The sequence below is a fragment of the Physeter macrocephalus genome, chromosome 11 (assembly GCF_002837175.3).
Source record: "Physeter macrocephalus isolate SW-GA chromosome 11, ASM283717v5, whole genome shotgun sequence".
NCBI lineage: Eukaryota > Metazoa > Chordata > Mammalia > Artiodactyla > Physeteridae > Physeter > Physeter macrocephalus.
Window position 1 is genome coordinate 181,626,754 of NC_041224.1, and position 17,343 is coordinate 181,644,096.

At 61.2% G+C, this 17,343-nt stretch overlaps 1 protein-coding gene across 1 annotated transcript; it reads right to left on the reverse strand.

The window, feature by feature from the left end:
- Positions 1 to 1,646: 1,646 nt before the first annotated feature.
- Positions 1,647 to 12,679, reverse strand: TMEM179 (transmembrane protein 179). The gene is made up of 4 exons (XM_007100359.2): positions 12,375 to 12,679; positions 5,236 to 5,373; positions 3,225 to 3,303; positions 1,647 to 1,826 (listed from the first exon to the last, which is right to left on the reverse strand). The coding sequence occupies exons 1-4, from the start codon at positions 12,677 to 12,679 to the stop codon at positions 1,647 to 1,649; spliced, it is 702 nt and encodes a 233-aa protein (XP_007100421.1).
- Positions 12,680 to 17,343: the final 4,664 nt, after the last annotated feature.

Here is a 17,343-nt window from a genome sequence, read left to right on the forward strand (position 1 = left end):
CCCAGACGGCTGCTACCGGATGGGGGACAAGGCAGAGCCACCCCACCTTCTGCTGGAGACCAGGAACTCTCCAGGGCCAGACGGGGTCCCCACGGCTGGTGGACTAGGGCGGGCGCATCCCCCGGGGGCCTCAGGTTCTGCCAAAACACCTCCCCGAGGGCCCTGCCGCTCTTCCCAAAGCTCTCAGCCAGGCCCGGGGCCAGAGCATCTGAGATGCCAGGAACCTCAGTCACCCTGGTCCCAAGCCCCCACTCCCGAAAGGTGCCAGCTGAACAGCGTCCTATGACAAGTGACCTGCAGCCTCGCTTCCCGGGCCCGGGCTGCCCGCCACACCTGGCACCTTGACCCAGGCCCAGATCCGTGGCCTCTGGACGCCCCGTTGCCCCGCTTCTTGGGAGACTGAACCATCCTCGGGTGGCGAGAGCCCTGGACGTGGGGAGCTGGGGGCTCACCTTCCCCTGGAGGGTGGGGGGCAAACTACAGGCGGGCCAGACTAGGAAACTATTTACTAAGCTCAGGGGAGGGGCGGGGCGTGCTTACACCTCGGGCACCCCAATCCCGGACAGGACACGGAGGACACAGGGTGCGGAGGCCGGGGAGCCCCGAGAGGAGGGGCGGCCACAGCCAAGCAGCCCCCTGGCGGCTCGTCTCCGAGCTCCAGGGTCCCAGCTCCCCTCCCAGCTCCTCCACCTGCCGCCGAGGGGGCAGGACCGTGCCCTCCGGGGCCTCCTGAGTTGGGAAGGCAGCCCCCTCCTCTGAGGTGCAAGGGGCCCTGGGGGCGCCCGGGGACGGGGTTGCAGACAGCCGCCCGCTCTGGTCTCCACCCGCACCTGCACGCTCCCACACACCCGTGCACGGGCACGCTCACCTGCACCCTCACACACGTGCACACACGCTGACCCCATGTGCACCCACATCACACATGCACGCACACCCTCACGCGCCTCACGCGCACACAGACACCCGCAGTGGCACCTGGCCCCCGCTCCCCTGCGAAACGGCACCTCCACATCTGGAGTCCACGTCTCCGCCCCGCAAGCACAGGCCCAGCCCGCACGGGGGCCCCCGGGCCTCCCCAGGACGCCCGCGAAGCCACCACCTGACCCCAGGCCCCGCCCCCTGTCCCTGTGCTTCTTGCGCTGAGACTAGTCTGGACCCAGGGGCTCTGGAGCCACAGCAGAGTGGACTCAGCCCTGGGTGGGGACCACCCGGGGCCAGAGGGCAGCTCCGTCCCACACTCGGCTCTCTCTCGCAGGCGGTGGCATTCTTGTCCACACGCGGCTCAGGAGCAAGCGACAAGAGTGACGTGTGGCCGCCGCGGGCCGGCGTGACGCTGGGGACTCGGGCTGCTGCCACGGAACCGTGCAGGAAATCACGCAGACGGCATCCAGCCGAGGCCCGGGGAGTGGGGGGACCACAGCCAGCCCGCTGGCCGGAGGGCGTCCCTCCAGGCTGACGCGGGGACAGGCCCGTTGCCCCCGCGTGGCACCTGCGGGAGGCCCTCCCACCCCCGTCGGCTGGCACGCCGCTCAGGCTGGGAACGGGGCGCCTGGTGAGGGGGTCGCTCAGTACACGCGGTGCCGAGGGGAGGCATGCGGGGGGCCGGGCGGATCCATGTGCCCTGGCCGGGGCGCCCGGGGCCAGGCCTAGATCACGGCGCTCTTCTCGCCCTGGAAGGCGGCGTGGGGCGCCGGCCTGGCCAGCAGCAGCTCCTTCTCGTGGACCAGCTTGTCCAGCAGGTCCTCCTGGCGGGCGTTGCGGTAGACTTTCAGGAAGGCCAGGACGGTGATGGCCAGCCAGGCCAGCCACGAGGCCCAGAGGCCGAACTGCGGAGGGCAGAGGGCGGGGTGAGGGGCCAGCCAGACCCAGTGGCCAGCACCCGCCCCCCGGGAGAAGGACGGAGCCGCTGGGGAAGGAACGAGGTGCTGCGGGGACAGGACGGGACGGGACGGGGACGCCAGCCCCGGCATCTGGCGGCCCTCCCGGGCCCCAGGCTGTGCAAACGCCTTGGAACTCTGCCCACGTTCGCGCCCTGACAGGGCCCGGGAGGAGCTGGGGCCACTCGGCTCCAGGGGAGCTCGTTTCATCCGTAATGGAGCCTCTTCCAATCGCCGGAACAAATTGACCTTTATCTGCTGATTCCCAAACAGTTGAAGGGGAAACAGTTTAATCAGAACCAGCCTCGAGCTGCAATTAAACGGACTCAGCGGAGGGTGTTTGTCGTCAGACTTAGCGTGTCCCTTCCCCGATCTGATCAGCATAAATTCCGTCCATGCGGGCTGCAGCCTTTCCCACTAAATTTGCGCGAAGGTGTCTCGGGCAGGCTCAGCGCATCTCAGCTGGACCCACGCGACGTCCAGCACCCTCCACGGGGCTCCTCGCCCGAGAAAGAGTCCTCAGACCAGCCACTGGCCATTGCGGGTCCAGAGGTGGACCCGCAGGCTGGTGAGCCGTGCCCCGTGCTGAAAGGACCCACCCCCTGCCCGGGGGGCCCCGTCACCCCCGACATCAGGGTCATGGTCAGGGTCAGGTGCGGATTGTGAGGGACAGGCCCCCTCTGACCACATGTCCCGACATGCCTGTGTTCCAGCTGACAGGGCCCCCAGGGTTGCCCCGTGGTCTCCTGGAGGGCAGGGGACGAAGCTGCTACAAGGGCAGGGCTGGAGGAGAAGGGTCTCCCCGACAGTGGCTGGGGGGCTCCTCCAAATGCAGGGGCGGATCCCCTCCTGGGACACCCTTCCTCAGACACTGCCTCGGCATCCCTCTCTGGGGGCTCACTGTGAGCCGTCAGGCGTCTACGTGAGGGCCCACTCGGTGCCAGGACGAGAATCCAGACTCCCGGCCCCGGCCCCGCAGACCCAGGATGACTTCCCAGGCCCGGCTTCCTTCCCAGCACCACCCGGCACAGGGCCACCCCCTCACTCCCCAGGCGCCCCCGCCTCTGCACTCAGCTCCTGCTGTTTCCTCCTCCTAGGACGCCCCACAGCCCACCCCTCCCCAGCCCCCGCAGACACCCTCTCAGTCTCCGAGGTGCAGCCGTCCGCTGGGAAGCCTTCCCCGCTGCTCCTCCAGCACGCTCAGCTCTCTCTCCTCTGCCTGGCACCGTCCTTAGCGACGAGTGTGTTTCCTGCCCCGGGTGGGGTGAGGGGATGGGCTGTGCACTCAGTGAATGGCCCCCTGCCCAGCAATGCACGCCTCCCTCCTGCCCGGGCGGCTCCACCCACCTGGGCGACGGCGAACTGATCATAGAAGGCAGAGTTGTCCACGTTCAGTTCCAAATCGACGTCCTGGAGCTCTTCGCAGCTAAAATGGCAAGACGCAGGGTGGGTGGGGACGGCTGGGGGGCCAAGCATGGGGAGGAGCAGAGCATCGCCCCCACACGGCGAGGGGCTGTCCCCAAGGTGCGGCAGACAGGTGGGGTGGGGCCCCACTTGTGGGGCAGGGAACCCGCAGACCTGGCCCCCATCAGGCGCTGGACAGCGGTGGCCACCAGCGCTGCCCGTCGCTCTCCTGAAGGCTCCAGCCTTGGCCCCCGCAGCTCCACAGCACTGCAGAGCCAGGGGCCTCAGAAGCAGGGGTGCAGGGCTGCTGCTTCTAGCCCCTTGGTCCCGGACTGAGCTACACGGTAGCCCGGCTGAAGCGCCGTGGGCGTCCACGGGGGCGGCCCCACCCGCCTGACCCGCTCACCCTTCACCTCCTGGAGCTGGCGGCACAGGCCAACGCAACCAGCGGGGACCGGCAGGGCGAACTACAAGGGGCCAGCGACCTGCACGAGCTCCTGGTCTGCAGACAGGCTGGGCCAGGCCAGCCTCAGAAGCCCGCAGTGAACGAGGCCTGGGCTCAGGGGCCCGTAGCGTCCCGAGATGTCAGGACACCTTAGCGGGAGCGTGGTGCCCGGAAAAGGGGGCCCAGAGGCCCGGGCGCGCCCTGGGAGGGGCTGGAGGATGGGGCTTAAGGGCTGGAAACGGGGTTTGTGAGGGTAAAGAAACTCTTCCTGGAGAAGCCCAAGGCCATACCCGGGGGCCTGACCATGCTCCGAGGGCTCGGGGGGCCGGGGGGGGGCGGTGAGGAAGCAGGTGGCCGGGGCCCCATCCGGCAGGGCGCAGGTCAGCATGGGCAAGGCACCAGCCCGCAGAGGGGCTGGAGGATGGGGCTTAAGGGCTGGAAACGGGGTTTGTGAGGGTAAAGAAACTCTTCCTGGAGAAGCCCAAGGCCATACCCGGGGGCCTGACCATGCTCCGAGGGCTCGGGGGGCCGGGGGGGGGGCGGTGAGGAAGCAGGTGGCCGGGGCCCCATCCGGCAGGGCGCAGCTCAGCATGGGCAAGACACCAGCCCGCAGAGGGGCTGCCCTGGTGGGGACCCCAAAAGAGCCACCCACCCAGGGTGCCCGAACTTTCCTCTGTTGTGTGCCCCAAGCTGCTACAGAGGCACCCCGGGGACCCCCCAAGGTAAAGGTGCAGGATAAGCAGGTAGAGGCCCCCTGCCCCCGCCCACTTCGGATCTTTTGTCCATTCTATACTTTAAGGTTCCAGATCTGATTTTTCTTAAAGAAAGAATCTGGAGTCTCTGGAAGAGGTAACCCAAGGGTCCCTGCCTTTCCAGGGGAATGGCCCGGGGCACTGGACAATGCCCCTTAGGGCTGGGCAGCGGGCAGCCCTTTGCTGGGGGTCAGGCAGTCACCATGCTCCACCTTGGGCCGCCCCCAAGCCAGAGACGGCCCCTGGCTCAGGGCCCAGAGCATCCGTCCCAGCCCCGAAGGCCTCTGTCCCCGACGCCCTCCGACCAGAAACTTCCACTCCCGTCCCTCACCGTCCCCACGCCCTCCCTCCTCATATCCCACACCCTCCGTATTACCACACCTGGGCCCGGGCCTCTGCTCCAAGGGCAGCACAGGGCCGGCTCTCCAGGGCCTTCCGGGACCTGGAGCCCACCCTGGGGGGTGTCCCGTCACCCAACCACGTGCCAGCAATGACGGGGAAGCCGGAACCTCCGACCTCCTGGGCCTCCATCCCCCCCGCCATACCCCGATCCACCCCCGGGGTCTGTGGGGCCCCTGCTCTTGTGTGAAGCTGCTGTGGGCTCCCTGAACTGGGAAGGGGGTACGGGCCCCAGGGCAGGGGTGGCCAGGTGTGCACAGGTGGGGGAACAGGTGAGATGAGCAGAGCCGCGGGCTCAGGCTGGGGCTCGTGCAGGAAGACGTCATCCCGGGAGCGGCGGGCGGGGCCCAGGGCGCACCTGTGGGGCACGGTGCCCTTCTCAGTGACAGCATCACACCACATGGTGAAGCCCACGCTCACGATGGTGCTGGCAATGAAGACCAGGAAGACGACGAAGGCGCTGACCAGCAGGTTCAGGAAGGCGTAGAGGAAGGAGCTGCAGCGAGGGCGGGAGGGGCGGTCACCGCACCACCCCCAGTCTCCACAGCACCCCTGCGGGCCAGGCGGCAGCGGGAAGGCAGCCCCCGAGCCGCGGGCGCCCAGCTGGGGTCTGGGCCCCAGGTGACGGGGTAGGGCCGGTGGGGTCACCAGAGGTCGCTTCCCCTCCGGCAGCGTTCCTCACCCCACAGGCCCACGCGCCGGCCAGAGCTGCCCGGCCCGTCCTCCCAAAGCCCGGGAGCGGGGCCATCTTATAGCAGAGTCACGGCCACCGTCCAGACCCAAGGCCGCCTGCTTCTGAAGCATCAGAACCGGCACCCATGCTGAAAAGGTCAGACAGCCTTTCGAGGTGGATCACCCGCGCGGGCACCCACCAGGCCATGTACCCACACGGTCCTCACTTCGGCTGGCCGGCACCCGCACAGGGGTCTGCGACCCTGCTCCGATTTCTCCACTGAAACCTGCAGGGCCAAGGGGTGACCAGAGCAGGCACCTGGGGGGCCCAGGCGGCAGGGCCGAGAGGGCAGAGCTCGCTCAGGGCCAGGCTGCGTTGCCCCACGCGGCCAGGGCCTCTCCAGGGTCCATGGGAGCACGGCCCCCACCGGGGTGCTTTCAGAGGGCGCCGATGTCTGCCCTCCGATGGCACGGCGGGCGGGGGCAGGGGCGTGACGGGAACACCCGCCCACCAGACTCTCCTGCCGGCCCGCAAGCATCCGCCGTCCCACCATCTCCAAAACCCCCCCGGAGACTCCGAGTCCTGCAGGAGAGCGGGCGGCCGAGCTGATGCCGCAGGGGCAGGGGGCGCGCAGGGCTGTCCCACGGCAGGGGTGGGGCGGGCAGAGGGGACGCCTCACGTGGGACAGCAGCCTAGACCTGCGTCTAACCTGCTGCAGGTCTGATGTGAACGTCAGCGCTTGCAGGACATCGAACCCGACGGAAACGATTGACCAAATCTGGCTTCACGGGGAACATTCACTAAACGAGGTGGCAGCTGGGGTTCCAGCCAAGGGGACATCAACGTTATCGTCCCCGGACGCGGTGACTGTCGGCCGAGGCCAAGCGGCGATGGACGCACCGCTCCCGCGTCTGTTGTTTCTTTCTTTCGTTTATCCACCCGCCGGACGCTTTCCGGGCCTCCACCCCCGCCTGTGCTGGGCCCCGAGGACAACGCAGCATGGACGCCGCAGTCCCGGCCCAGGAGCTGCCTCAGAAAAACGGGCAGACGGTAAACCGAGGTCACCGGCGCCCAGCTCACGGCACGAACGACCAGGCTGCTTTGTCGCAGCCGGGACCGTCCGCATCTCCAGGGAAAGATCTCACAGGGCTGCCGTCGACAGGCCCGATCCGGGGCCGCCCTGCTGAGTACCAGGGCTGGGAGGGCCTGAGGCACCCCGACAAGAGTGTCAGAGGAGGGGCGAGCACGTTCCTGAGACCCCAACAATCACACCTGAAAGGGCAGGGACAGCGGGCCTGGCCCCACGTGCGCACTCACGCTCCCGCGTGCACGTGGGGCCTCCGCACCCCGGATCCAGGCCAAGGGGACGAGGGTGAGAGCCGTGCGCGCGAAGCTCCACCCCTGCCACAGCCCCCCATCCCCAGGTCTCCAAAGGCTGGTCCAGGCAGCGCAAGCTCGCCTGCACCCGCCGGGCATCCACGGTCCCTGCCCAGCTCTGTGTCAAGGTTGCATGTTTCCTGTGCTCGAGTCTCAAGCTGCCCACGCCCTGCTGGGTCTCACCCTGGGAGGGCGGCACCGTAACGCCTGCCCCAACTGGACCATCGCGGGGCTGCTGCCCTTCAGATCACGTCCGGTCCATCCTCCACCTGGGGGGCCGGACGGAGGGGGCCACCCTCTCCCTGGCTCCTGGTTGCATCCAGCCAATGGGGTCCCAGGGGCGACGTGACAGCGGGGGTGGGGGGTGCTCGTCCCCAGGTCCCTCCTGGGGGCAGCCCCAGGCCGGCGGTGCCCTCCACCAAAGGCTGTGCCTCTGGGCGGCCTCATCCCTGTCACCCTGCCCAGCCCCCCGGCCGGGCACGCTGACAGGGCCGCACGCCTGGCCCACACCTTAGTGTCCGGTTTTCCCCACGCGGGCGGCCATCGGTCTCCACCGGGGACCTGATGGACACAACTCTGAACTGCAAACTCCATCCGGCCCTGAGAGCTCGAATTAGGGGTCAGGGGCCTATAGCTGTGAAGAGAGGTATGTTACGGCCCATCCCCCTCCGAAGCTGTCACCGAGCAGAGGTGGTGCCAAGCCCCGTCTGCCCTTTGCCAGCTGTGTGACCTTCACTCTGCAAGGCACTCTGGGGGCCTCCATTTCTGCTCTGTAACATCGGGTTACGGTGGGAACTGAGGGAGCTTATGTGGGTGAAGGGCACGTAGCTGCGGGGCCGCTCGTGAGCTCGCATTCCCCCCAGGACAGACCTCAGCCCGTCATCCAGGCCGGGTCGGGCTCGCTGCCCTCTGACCCCCGAGCCAGGGGCACACCTGGAGCCCTCGGGCTGGGGCCTGTGTTGCCACAGGAGCCGGGGTGCAGGAAGCAGGGATGGAGAAGCTGCTGAGTCACCCTTGGGAACCAGATTTGGGCTCACGGCCGGCTGTGCCCCCCGTGGGGCAGCGTGGGGCTGGGTGGGGCTCGGGGGTTGGGGAAGGCCCAGCCCCACTGGAGCCCCCCCTTCCCAGGAGCCGGTGCTCCGAGGAAAGCAGAGGTTGCCCGGAGCCTACGCCCCTGGCATCTCCATCTTGGATGGACACTTGGCTGCGGCCAAGGAGAACATGGTGGTCCCAGGGAGGCCAGGGACGAGCTTCCACAGGCAGAGCAAAGGAGCAGGCCGCTCTTGGCACAAAAGCCCAGGTCACTGGGACGGCCGGTTCCCTAGGTGCCCTCCACCTGCTGACAGCCCGCTGCCGTCCCCCCAAGAACCCCATCCCCAGCGGGGGCTCCTGGGAGGAGGGGCGGCCAGGGTGCCGAGAGCAGGCCAGGGGCCGACCAGCCCGCGCCAAACCCTGCTCCTTCTCGCTGGCGGGGAGCCACAAGCCCCATCCTGTACCCAATTCTAGGGGCCCAAGAGGGCTCCTCTCCCCCTGTGTGGACAGAAGTGCCCTCGTGGGACCCCTGGCACAGCGGGCCTGAGACACAGCCGACCCGTCGGAAAGCTGCCCCTTCCCGCCTCTGAGGGAGACTTACAGCACAGTCTCTGAGAGCCAGAAACCACCGACACTCCAGCCGCATCCCTATTAAATGGGCACAGTTTTGGGGTCTCCATCCCACGAGACAGGGAAGGGCCCGTGCTGGGGTCCTGCCAGCCAGCAGCCTCCTCTTACCCTTCCCATTGGCTTCTGGTCATTTCCTTGGCATCTGCTCTGGCTTTACAGATTTTTGAAGGATCGGGTGTGTGAGAGCCTCACTTGGCCCCGGCCCCCCAGAGCTCACAACACGACTCCCACCCCCTCCTCCCAAGGACAGGCCGGGGCAGCGGTCAGGCACGGGAGCCCAGCACTCACAGGGTTAACTTCATCTCTCTCCGCTACCTCTCAGGGTGCCCTGCCTGGATGTGCCATCTCCATGGTGACAGCTATCCTGGGAAGCCCCGGGAGCGATTTGCAGGCTGAGGGACACGTGTGGGCAGGCAGATGGGTTGTTTTAACCCAGCGCTCCCCAGCCGTCAATCACAAACCACTGCCACCTGGACCAGCAAAGCTGCCCGGCCCCCCAGGCCCAAGACTCACCCTCAGCTCAGCCAGGGGCCTGGAACAGCAATGCCCCAGGAAGCCACAGGTGCCGCCGGTCCACTCCCTCCCTCCCCCAGCCAGCAACCAGGATGACACCCCCTGTACAAAAAGCTGCCCCTTACCCTTCACACCCCTGCGCACAAGCCATCGGGGTCCCCAGCTGGTACAGAGACACACGCTGCGCAAGGAGGGAGCTGGCACCACGGGCACCGCGTCTGACCACAAGCTCGAGACGCAGCCGTGAGCCCCTCGCACAGATCAAAGGGTAGCCTTCCTACAGTTCCTGCCGGCATTGGCGGCCCTCAGCTGACCGTCCTGCCCGGGGCTGGAGGAGGCAGACCCAGCCTCCTCACAGGTCCAGACCTGGCTGACACAGCGAACCCAGAGGGCTGAACCCTTGGTCAGGCTGTGACTCTGCAAAGGCATCAGGGCCCATGAGTCGCTGTGAAGCAGCAAACCTCAGGGGGCAGGAATCTTTCTGTCATTCACCCAGCGATCACTAATGTGGTGACTCCTGAGCCCCATGTCCCGTGCTCGGCCCTGAGCACACACAGGGGAACCAGGTTCGTGTGCGCCTGGGGTTCAGCCAGCCCAGGGTCCCCTCAGGTGCAGAGCCATGGCCCGGACATCCACAAGAGCTCTGACCTGCTCCTACAACCCGAACTAAGAAGAAAGGATGACACTTGTGACCGATGTCATCACAGCTGACCAGCTCCCAACTGGCTTGTGTGGTGGACAGGGTGGGAGCAGGCTGCAGGACAACCACGTGGCCTTGGGCCGGAATTCCTGATGGCTGCGGAGGACATTCTGCCACAGATGTCCCTGGAGAAGAGAAGCCTGGCCCAGCCTTGGCTGCCATGGGCGAGGCCATCGGCGGTAGGACAGATGAGCCCCTAGGACCGATGCAAAGGGACAGAGGGCCCTAAATGTTCCTCCAAGCGGGCCACCTCCTTGGGAGCACAGGTTCCCCCTGTCCTCGGGGGACGGGCCCAGTGAAAGAGCACAGGGAGAGGCATGTACACTCCCAAGCCTCCGTTTTCCGTCTTTAAAATGGGGATGGGGATGGTGTCACAGAGCTGGTGGACACCTTCTACGAGATGACGAAGGACAGAAGCTGTCCCTAGGCTCCTAGCTTTGCTGCCCAGCTTGTGTGAAACAGGCAGTCCTGCGTGACCAGGATTCCTTACGTGCAGGCTCTGGGCTCTTAGCTCCCAGCCTCTGGTGGTGCCTCTGAAATCTCCCACCACTCAGAGCCACGGGGGGCCGGGCCCCACCTAGAGAGCTGCTTACCTGTCCTCGCCGGGTAGAGCCTGAATGCCTTGAGGTCACCTGTCTTGTAGGGACAAGCTGGAACCCTGGGCGTGAGCTGATGACCAAGCTGTGGCCCCCACCTGGCCTGTGCCCCCTCTGCCCTCAGCTTCCCAGACTGAAGGGACCTCAACCTACCCCGCCTGCTGACCGCCCATCCTCTTCCCCAGACCCTGTCTCGTAATCAGAGATGCTTCTCCAGCCCCAAGCTGCACTGGAGACTCCGACTGGGTACCACGTGGGCTTGGCACCGCAGGTGCAGATGGCGTCTCAAAAAGCCTCCTCGGGACACCCGTGCGGGTGGAGGGAAGGAGGAGCAGGGCAGGCGCCCCCCTGGGACTGGCCTGGGCTCACCCTGCGAAGAGCTCCCACCCCACACACAGCACCTGCAGGACGCCCTGGGCTGACACGTGGCTTCTGCAAGCCCCGAAGGCAGACCTTTAGTGCGCTGGGTTGCATTGCGTCCCCTGACAACGTATGCCCACATCTGCACCCCCAGTACCCGTGAATGTGACCTTATTTGGAAATAGGGTCTTTGTGGGTGTCATTAAGCTAAAGACCTCAGGGTGAGGGCATCCTGGATTTAGGGTGGGCCCGAAATCCAATGACTAGCATCCTTATAAGAAGAAGGAAAGAGAGAAGGGGCCATGTGGAGAGGGAGACAGAGATTGGAGTGACAAAGGCCTAAGCCAAGGGACATCAGGGGTTGCAGCGGCCGCCAGGAGCTAGGAAGAGGCCTGGAGAATATTAACCCCCCAGAGGGAACCAACCCTGACAACACCTTAATTCGGGGCTTCTGGCCTCCAGAAGTGTAAGAGGATAAATTGTCTTAAGCCCCAGTTTGTGGTGCTTTGTTACAGCAGCCCCTGGAAATTCATACACATGGGTTGCTGAGATTTCACCCCTCTCCCCGCAGCCTCAGCTGTCCCTTTCCTCTTCAACCTGCAGCCCCCCTTCCTCTCTCCAGCCCCTCTCTCCATGCCAAAGCCGAGCTGAGAGCTCTCAGGAGTCCCTGCCCACTCACAACCTCAGAGCCCCACCTCCCCGAAAGAAGCGAAAAGCCGCTAAAAACTGCCAACAGATGATGGATGGGGGTGAGGGGGGGGGGCAGAGTTTGGGAGAAGGCGTGGACTTCCCACGTAGATGGGAGGGCAGGCAACAGGCAGAGTGGCCTCCCGGGACCTCTGCAGGAGACCTGGCCGCTCCAGGGCGCAGGGATCCACAGCCTGGGCGTGGGTGGGGCGGGCCACACAGGGTCCCACGGGGGTAGAGGCCCAGGGGGTGTTACTGGCTGAGAACCCCAGTCCAGGGACCCACCTCCCACTCCCTCACAAAACAGAGCCAGGACAGGAAAAGGTGAAGAGAAAAATGGAGGCCGGGGGCAGGGAGGCTTGCGGGGCCTCACACACCTGCAGCTCTCCCTCTCCCGCATCCCCCAGCCGAGGCGTGTGCGATGGCGGTGGGCCTCGAGGGGCTTCCCTCCGCCTTTCCTTCCCAGGAGGATGGGAACGAGGGGAGGATCCCCTGTTGGGCTGCTCGGCCCCCTGCCTGCCTGGGCCCTCCCCATCCACCCGGAGCTGGGAGCTGGGAGCTGTCCGCGGTCCTGACGGGTGTGGGCCCCGCTGGGCCAGAGAGGGAGGCCCAAATCGGCTCCGAGATGGCGATGCAACGTTTGCACCCCGGGGTGTGGACGGCGATGCGCGCTTGGAGAGGGAAGCACTGGCCTGGTACGGAGAGCGCCATGGTCCCTCGGTTCTGCCCGTGGACAAAGGGCAGTTTCGGTGGAAGTGGTGAGGGCCGACGCTTGGTATTTTCGGGCCTCTGAGACCATGGGGAGATGCAGGGACTCACGCTCCGCCTTGTCAGGGGAGAGCCCGGGGCGCTGCGGGCACGGAAGGGGGCCGTGCCAGGGGTAAGGGCTGCGTCTGCCGGTGCAGGGCAGCTGCGAGGCGCCCACTTACCCCTCGTGTCCCTTGCAGAGGAAGAAGAGCGTGCGCCAGGCGTGCGCCGCGGCGAGCAGCAGCGAGAGGAGGCCGGCCAGCAGGCTGAAGCGGCAGGCGGCCGGCGGGCCCCACTCCTGCACCGTGAAGCGCTCGCGCGCCTGCACCGTCAGGTTGGCGCTCAGCCACATGCCCTCGGTGAAGAGCAGGCAGCGGCCGCGGAAGTCGTGGCCGTTCTCGGACAGCGGCACCACCACCACGAAGCTGAACAGAAAGGCCAGCGAGTAGCAGACGCACTGCGCGAAGAGGAAGTTGTTGAGCGCCATGGCGGGGCCGGAGGAGCGCGCGGGGCTGGCTGGCGACGCGGACGAGGGGCGCAGGCCGGGAGGCGAGGCCGCGGGAGTCTCCCGGCGCCGCGCGCAGGCCAGGCCGGATCCGCGCGGGAGGCTGCGCAGTGGCGGCGCCGGCGGGTCCTGCGCGCCCCGCCCGGGACGCGTGCGCAGCGGCCGAGCGCGGGCCGCGCCTGCGGTCAGCACCACGGACAGCTACCGGCGGGCTCGCGGCGCGGGAAGGGGGCGCAGGAGACAGTGCGAGGGTGGGGGCCACGCTGGGGAACGGGGGGACCGATGCAGAAGCGGAATGGGAACCAGGAGAGGGGACGGGAAGCTTGCTGTGTCGGCTCACCGAGACCCGACTCTGGTACCAGGAGCTACCCGTGTGGGCCTCACGTAGGACGGTTCCCGGGTCCCCCGTTGCCCCACTGGCGTTAAGGAAAGGAGGCTAGGAGAGAGGGGTTCACAGGGGCGGATCCAAGATGCCCATAGTGAGGGGTGGGAGTGAGGTTTGCAGTCCGGACGGGAATGACTCTTCTTGGGGGGTCCTGGAGTGCACCAAGCATACGGGAAATGGGCCGGAGAGGGGAGGATCTGGGGTCGAGGAAATGGCACAGGGGTCGTCCACGGAGAGGGGGGTGCCGAGAGGACAGAGTGCGTCTGTTAGCTGTCTGTGCGTCTCCAGCACAGCACCCTCAGAAGGGACATCTCTCACACTGCCTGACACAAGCAGAGCCCTGAGTTGGTATTTGTAAGATAAATAATGGATGCCCCGGGCACCTCATTAAGACAGCCTTTCCCGAGGTGGAATCTGCTGATGCATTAATTAATGGAATTAATGCCTTTTCTAGTTCCCTTTAAGACTAAGTCACATTTAGTCCAATTCCCAGAGTGAGGAAGCCTCCTCCTAAAAGAAACTGCCAAGTGGTTTAAAATTACATCAGCATTTTTGTTGCAAGCGCTAAAAAAAACTTTTTGTTTTATTGCCAAAGTAATATATGCTCATTTTAGGAGTCAAGCCACATAGATATGTATAAAATAGAAAGACAATGTCTCCTTCTTGTCCTCCCCAGCTCCACCCGGCCACATGACTGGGGTGACCACTCTTCACAGTCTGACTTCTACTTTTCTAGACATTCTGCTAAGCACATAAACACACACACCCACAATTTACACGAGTGCTTCATACTATACACGCCATTCTGCAGGTTGATTCCTTCATTCAGCAGTATGTCATGGACATTATTCCCTGCCCACACATAGAGATCTACTTCATTCTTCTTAATAACTGTGTAGAAGTCCGTAATCATGAAGATTCCACAAGTTGCATAACTATCCCTCTTTGGGTAGCTGGTGAATGTCTTCCATTTTTGCTGGTGCAAATACTGTTGCGTGAGCTTCCTTGTACACACATGCTTGTGCACTTGTACAGGTATTTCCTAAAAGAGAAATCCTTAGGAGAGGAACTGCTGGGTCATGGGGTATGCACCTTTTAAGAGTTGACAGAAATTGCCAAACTGGTCTCTTAAAATGTTGTGCCAACTTACCTTCTTTTTTTTTTTAATATAAATTTATTTATTGATTGATTTTTGGCTGCATTGGGTCTTTGTTTCTCCGCGCGGGCTTTCTCTAGTTGAGACGAGCGTGGGCTACTCTTCGTTGCGGAGCGCGGGCTTCTCATTGCGGTGGCTTCTCTTGTTGCGGAGCACGGGCTCTAGGTGCGCGGGCTTCAGTAGCTGTGGCTCGCGGGCTCTAGAGCACAGGTTCCGTAGTTGTGGCGCACGGGCTTACTTGCTCCGCGGCATGTGGGATCTTCCCGGACCAGGGCTCCAACCCGTGTCCCCTGAGTTGGTAGGCAGATTCTTAACCACTGCGCCACCACGGAAGCCCCCAACTTACCTTCTTATCCATGCTGCAGACACCCTCTCCAAAACTGAGAAAATCCGTTGTTTTTAAATTCTATCAGTCTTCACTGATGTGTAACCTTGGGTTTCCCTCATCATCGTGAGGTTGAGCATCTTTTCCTATGCTGGGACTATTTGTAATTTGTCTTCTGTGCGTTGCACATTCATTTTGCAGTCACTTTAAAGCACACATTGAAGACCAGCCGTGGGTCTGGGACAGCAACCCTTCCCTTGGAGAATACACATGGGGTTTCTGCTACTGCTGAGTTCCCCGTTTCAACCAAAGGGAGGCTGCTCAGGAAATTCAGTGCCCCCCCCTCAAACTTGGACAAGAGTTGAAATCCCATCCAATGATTATCCAGTGGACTGACTAATTTGAACACATCTGGGGGTCTTACACTTTAAGGGTTGGACCAAAAAAAAGAGACCATGACAATTGAGAGGCAAGTGGCACAAAGGGAGAACTACAGAATAAATTGGAAAGATTATTAACTAGCTACCATTTTTTAAGAGATCTTTATTGGGCTATAATTGCTTCACAACACCGTGTTAATTTCTGTTGCACAACAAAGTGAATCAGCCATATGCACACACATGTCCCCATATCCCCTCCCTCTTGAACCTCCCTCCCACCCTCCCTATCCCACCCCTCTAGGTGGTCACAGAGCACTGAGCCGATCTCCCTGTGCTATGCGGCTGCTTCCCACCAGCCAACTATTTTACATTCAGTAGTGTATATATGTCGATGCTACTCTCATTTCGCCCCAGCTTCGCCCTCCCACCCCATGTCCTCAAGTCCATTCTCTATGTCTACATCTTTAGCCCTGCCCTGCAACTAGGTTCATCAGTACCATTTTTTTTTTGTTTTTTTTAGATTCCATATATATGCGTTAGCATATGGTATTTGTTTTTCTCTTTCTGACTTACTTCACTCTGTATAACGGACTCTATGTCCATCCACCTCACTACAAGTAACTCAATTTTGTTTCTTATTATGGCTGAGTAATATTCCATTGCATATATGTGCCACATCTTCTTTATCCATTCATCTGTCGATGGACATTTAGGTTTCATCTGTCGGTGGACATTTAGGTTGCTTCCATGTCCTGGCTATCGTAAATAGTGCTGCAATGAACATTGTGGTGCATGTCTCTTTTTGAATTATGGTTTTCTCAGGGTATATGCCCAGTAGTGGGATTGCTGGGTCGTATGGTAGTTCTATTTTTAGTTTTTTAAGGAACATCGATACTGTTTTCCATAGTGGTTGTACCAATTTACATTCCCACCAACAGTGTTGGAGGGTTCCCTTTTCACCACACCATTTCCAGCATTTATTGTTTCTAGCTTTTTTGATAATGGCAATTCTGACTGGCGTGAGGTGATACCTCATTGTCGTTCTCTAATAATTAGTGATGTTGAGCATCTTTTCATGTGCCTCTTGGCCATCTGTATGTCTTCCTTGGTGAAATGTCTATTTAGGTCTTCCATCCATTTTTTAATTGGATTGTTTGTTTTTTTGATATTGAGCTCCATGAGCTGTTTGTATATTTTGGAGATTAATCTTTTGTCTGTTGTCTCATTTGCAAATATTTTCTCCCATTCTTAGAGTTGCCTTTTTGTCTTGTTTATGGTTCCTTTGCTGTGCAAAAACTTTTAAATTTAATTAAGTCCCATTTGTTTATTTTTGTTTTTATTTCTGTTACTCTAGAAGGTGGGTCAAAAAAGATCTTTCTAGGGCTTCCCTGGTGGTGCAGTGGTTGCGCGTCCGCCTGCCGATGCAGGGGAACCGGGCTCGCGCCCCGGTCTGGGAGGATCCCACATGCCGCGGAGCGGCTGGGCCCGTGAGCCATGGCCGCTGAGCCTGCGCGTCCGGAGCCTGTGCTCCGCAACGGGAGAGGCCGCAGCAGAGGGAGGCCCGCATACCACCACCAAAAAAAAAAAAAAAAAAAAATCTTTCTGTGGTTTATGTCAAAGAGTGTTTTTCCTATGTTTTCCTCTAAAAGTTTTATACTGTCTGGGCTTACATTTAAGTCTTTAATCCATTTGGAGTTTATTTTTCTGTATGGTGTTAGGCAGTGTTCTAATTTCATTCTTTTACATGTAGCTGTCCAGTTTTCCCAGCACCATTTATTGAAGAGGCTGTCTTTTCTCCATTGTATGTTCTTGCCTCCTTTGTCATAAATTAGGTGCCCAAATGTGCATGGGTTTATCTCTGGGCTTTCTATCCTGTACCATTTACCTATATTTCTGTTTCTGTGCCAGTACCATACTGTCTTGACTACTGTAGCTTTGTGGTATAGTTTGAAGTTGGGGAGCCTGATTCCTCCAACTCTGTTTTTCTTTCTCAAGCTTGCTTAGGCTATTTGGGGTCTTCCATGTTTCCATACGAATTGTAAGATTTTTTTTGTTCTAATTCTGTGAAGGATGCCACTGGTAGTTTGATAGCGATTGCATTGAATCTGTAGATTGCTTTGGGTAGTATAATCATTTTCACAATATTGATTCTTCCAATCCAAGATCATGGTATATTTCTCCATCGGTTTATGTCATCTTTGATTTCTTTCATCAGTGCCTTATAGTTTTCTGAGTACAGGTCTTTTGCCTCCTTAGGCAGCTTTATTCCTAGGTATTTTATTCTTTTTGTTGCATTTGTAAATGGGAGTGTTTCCTTAATTTCTCTTTCTGATTTTTCATTGTTGGTGTATAGGAATGCCAGAGATTTCTGTGCATTAATTTTGTATCCTGCTACTTTAC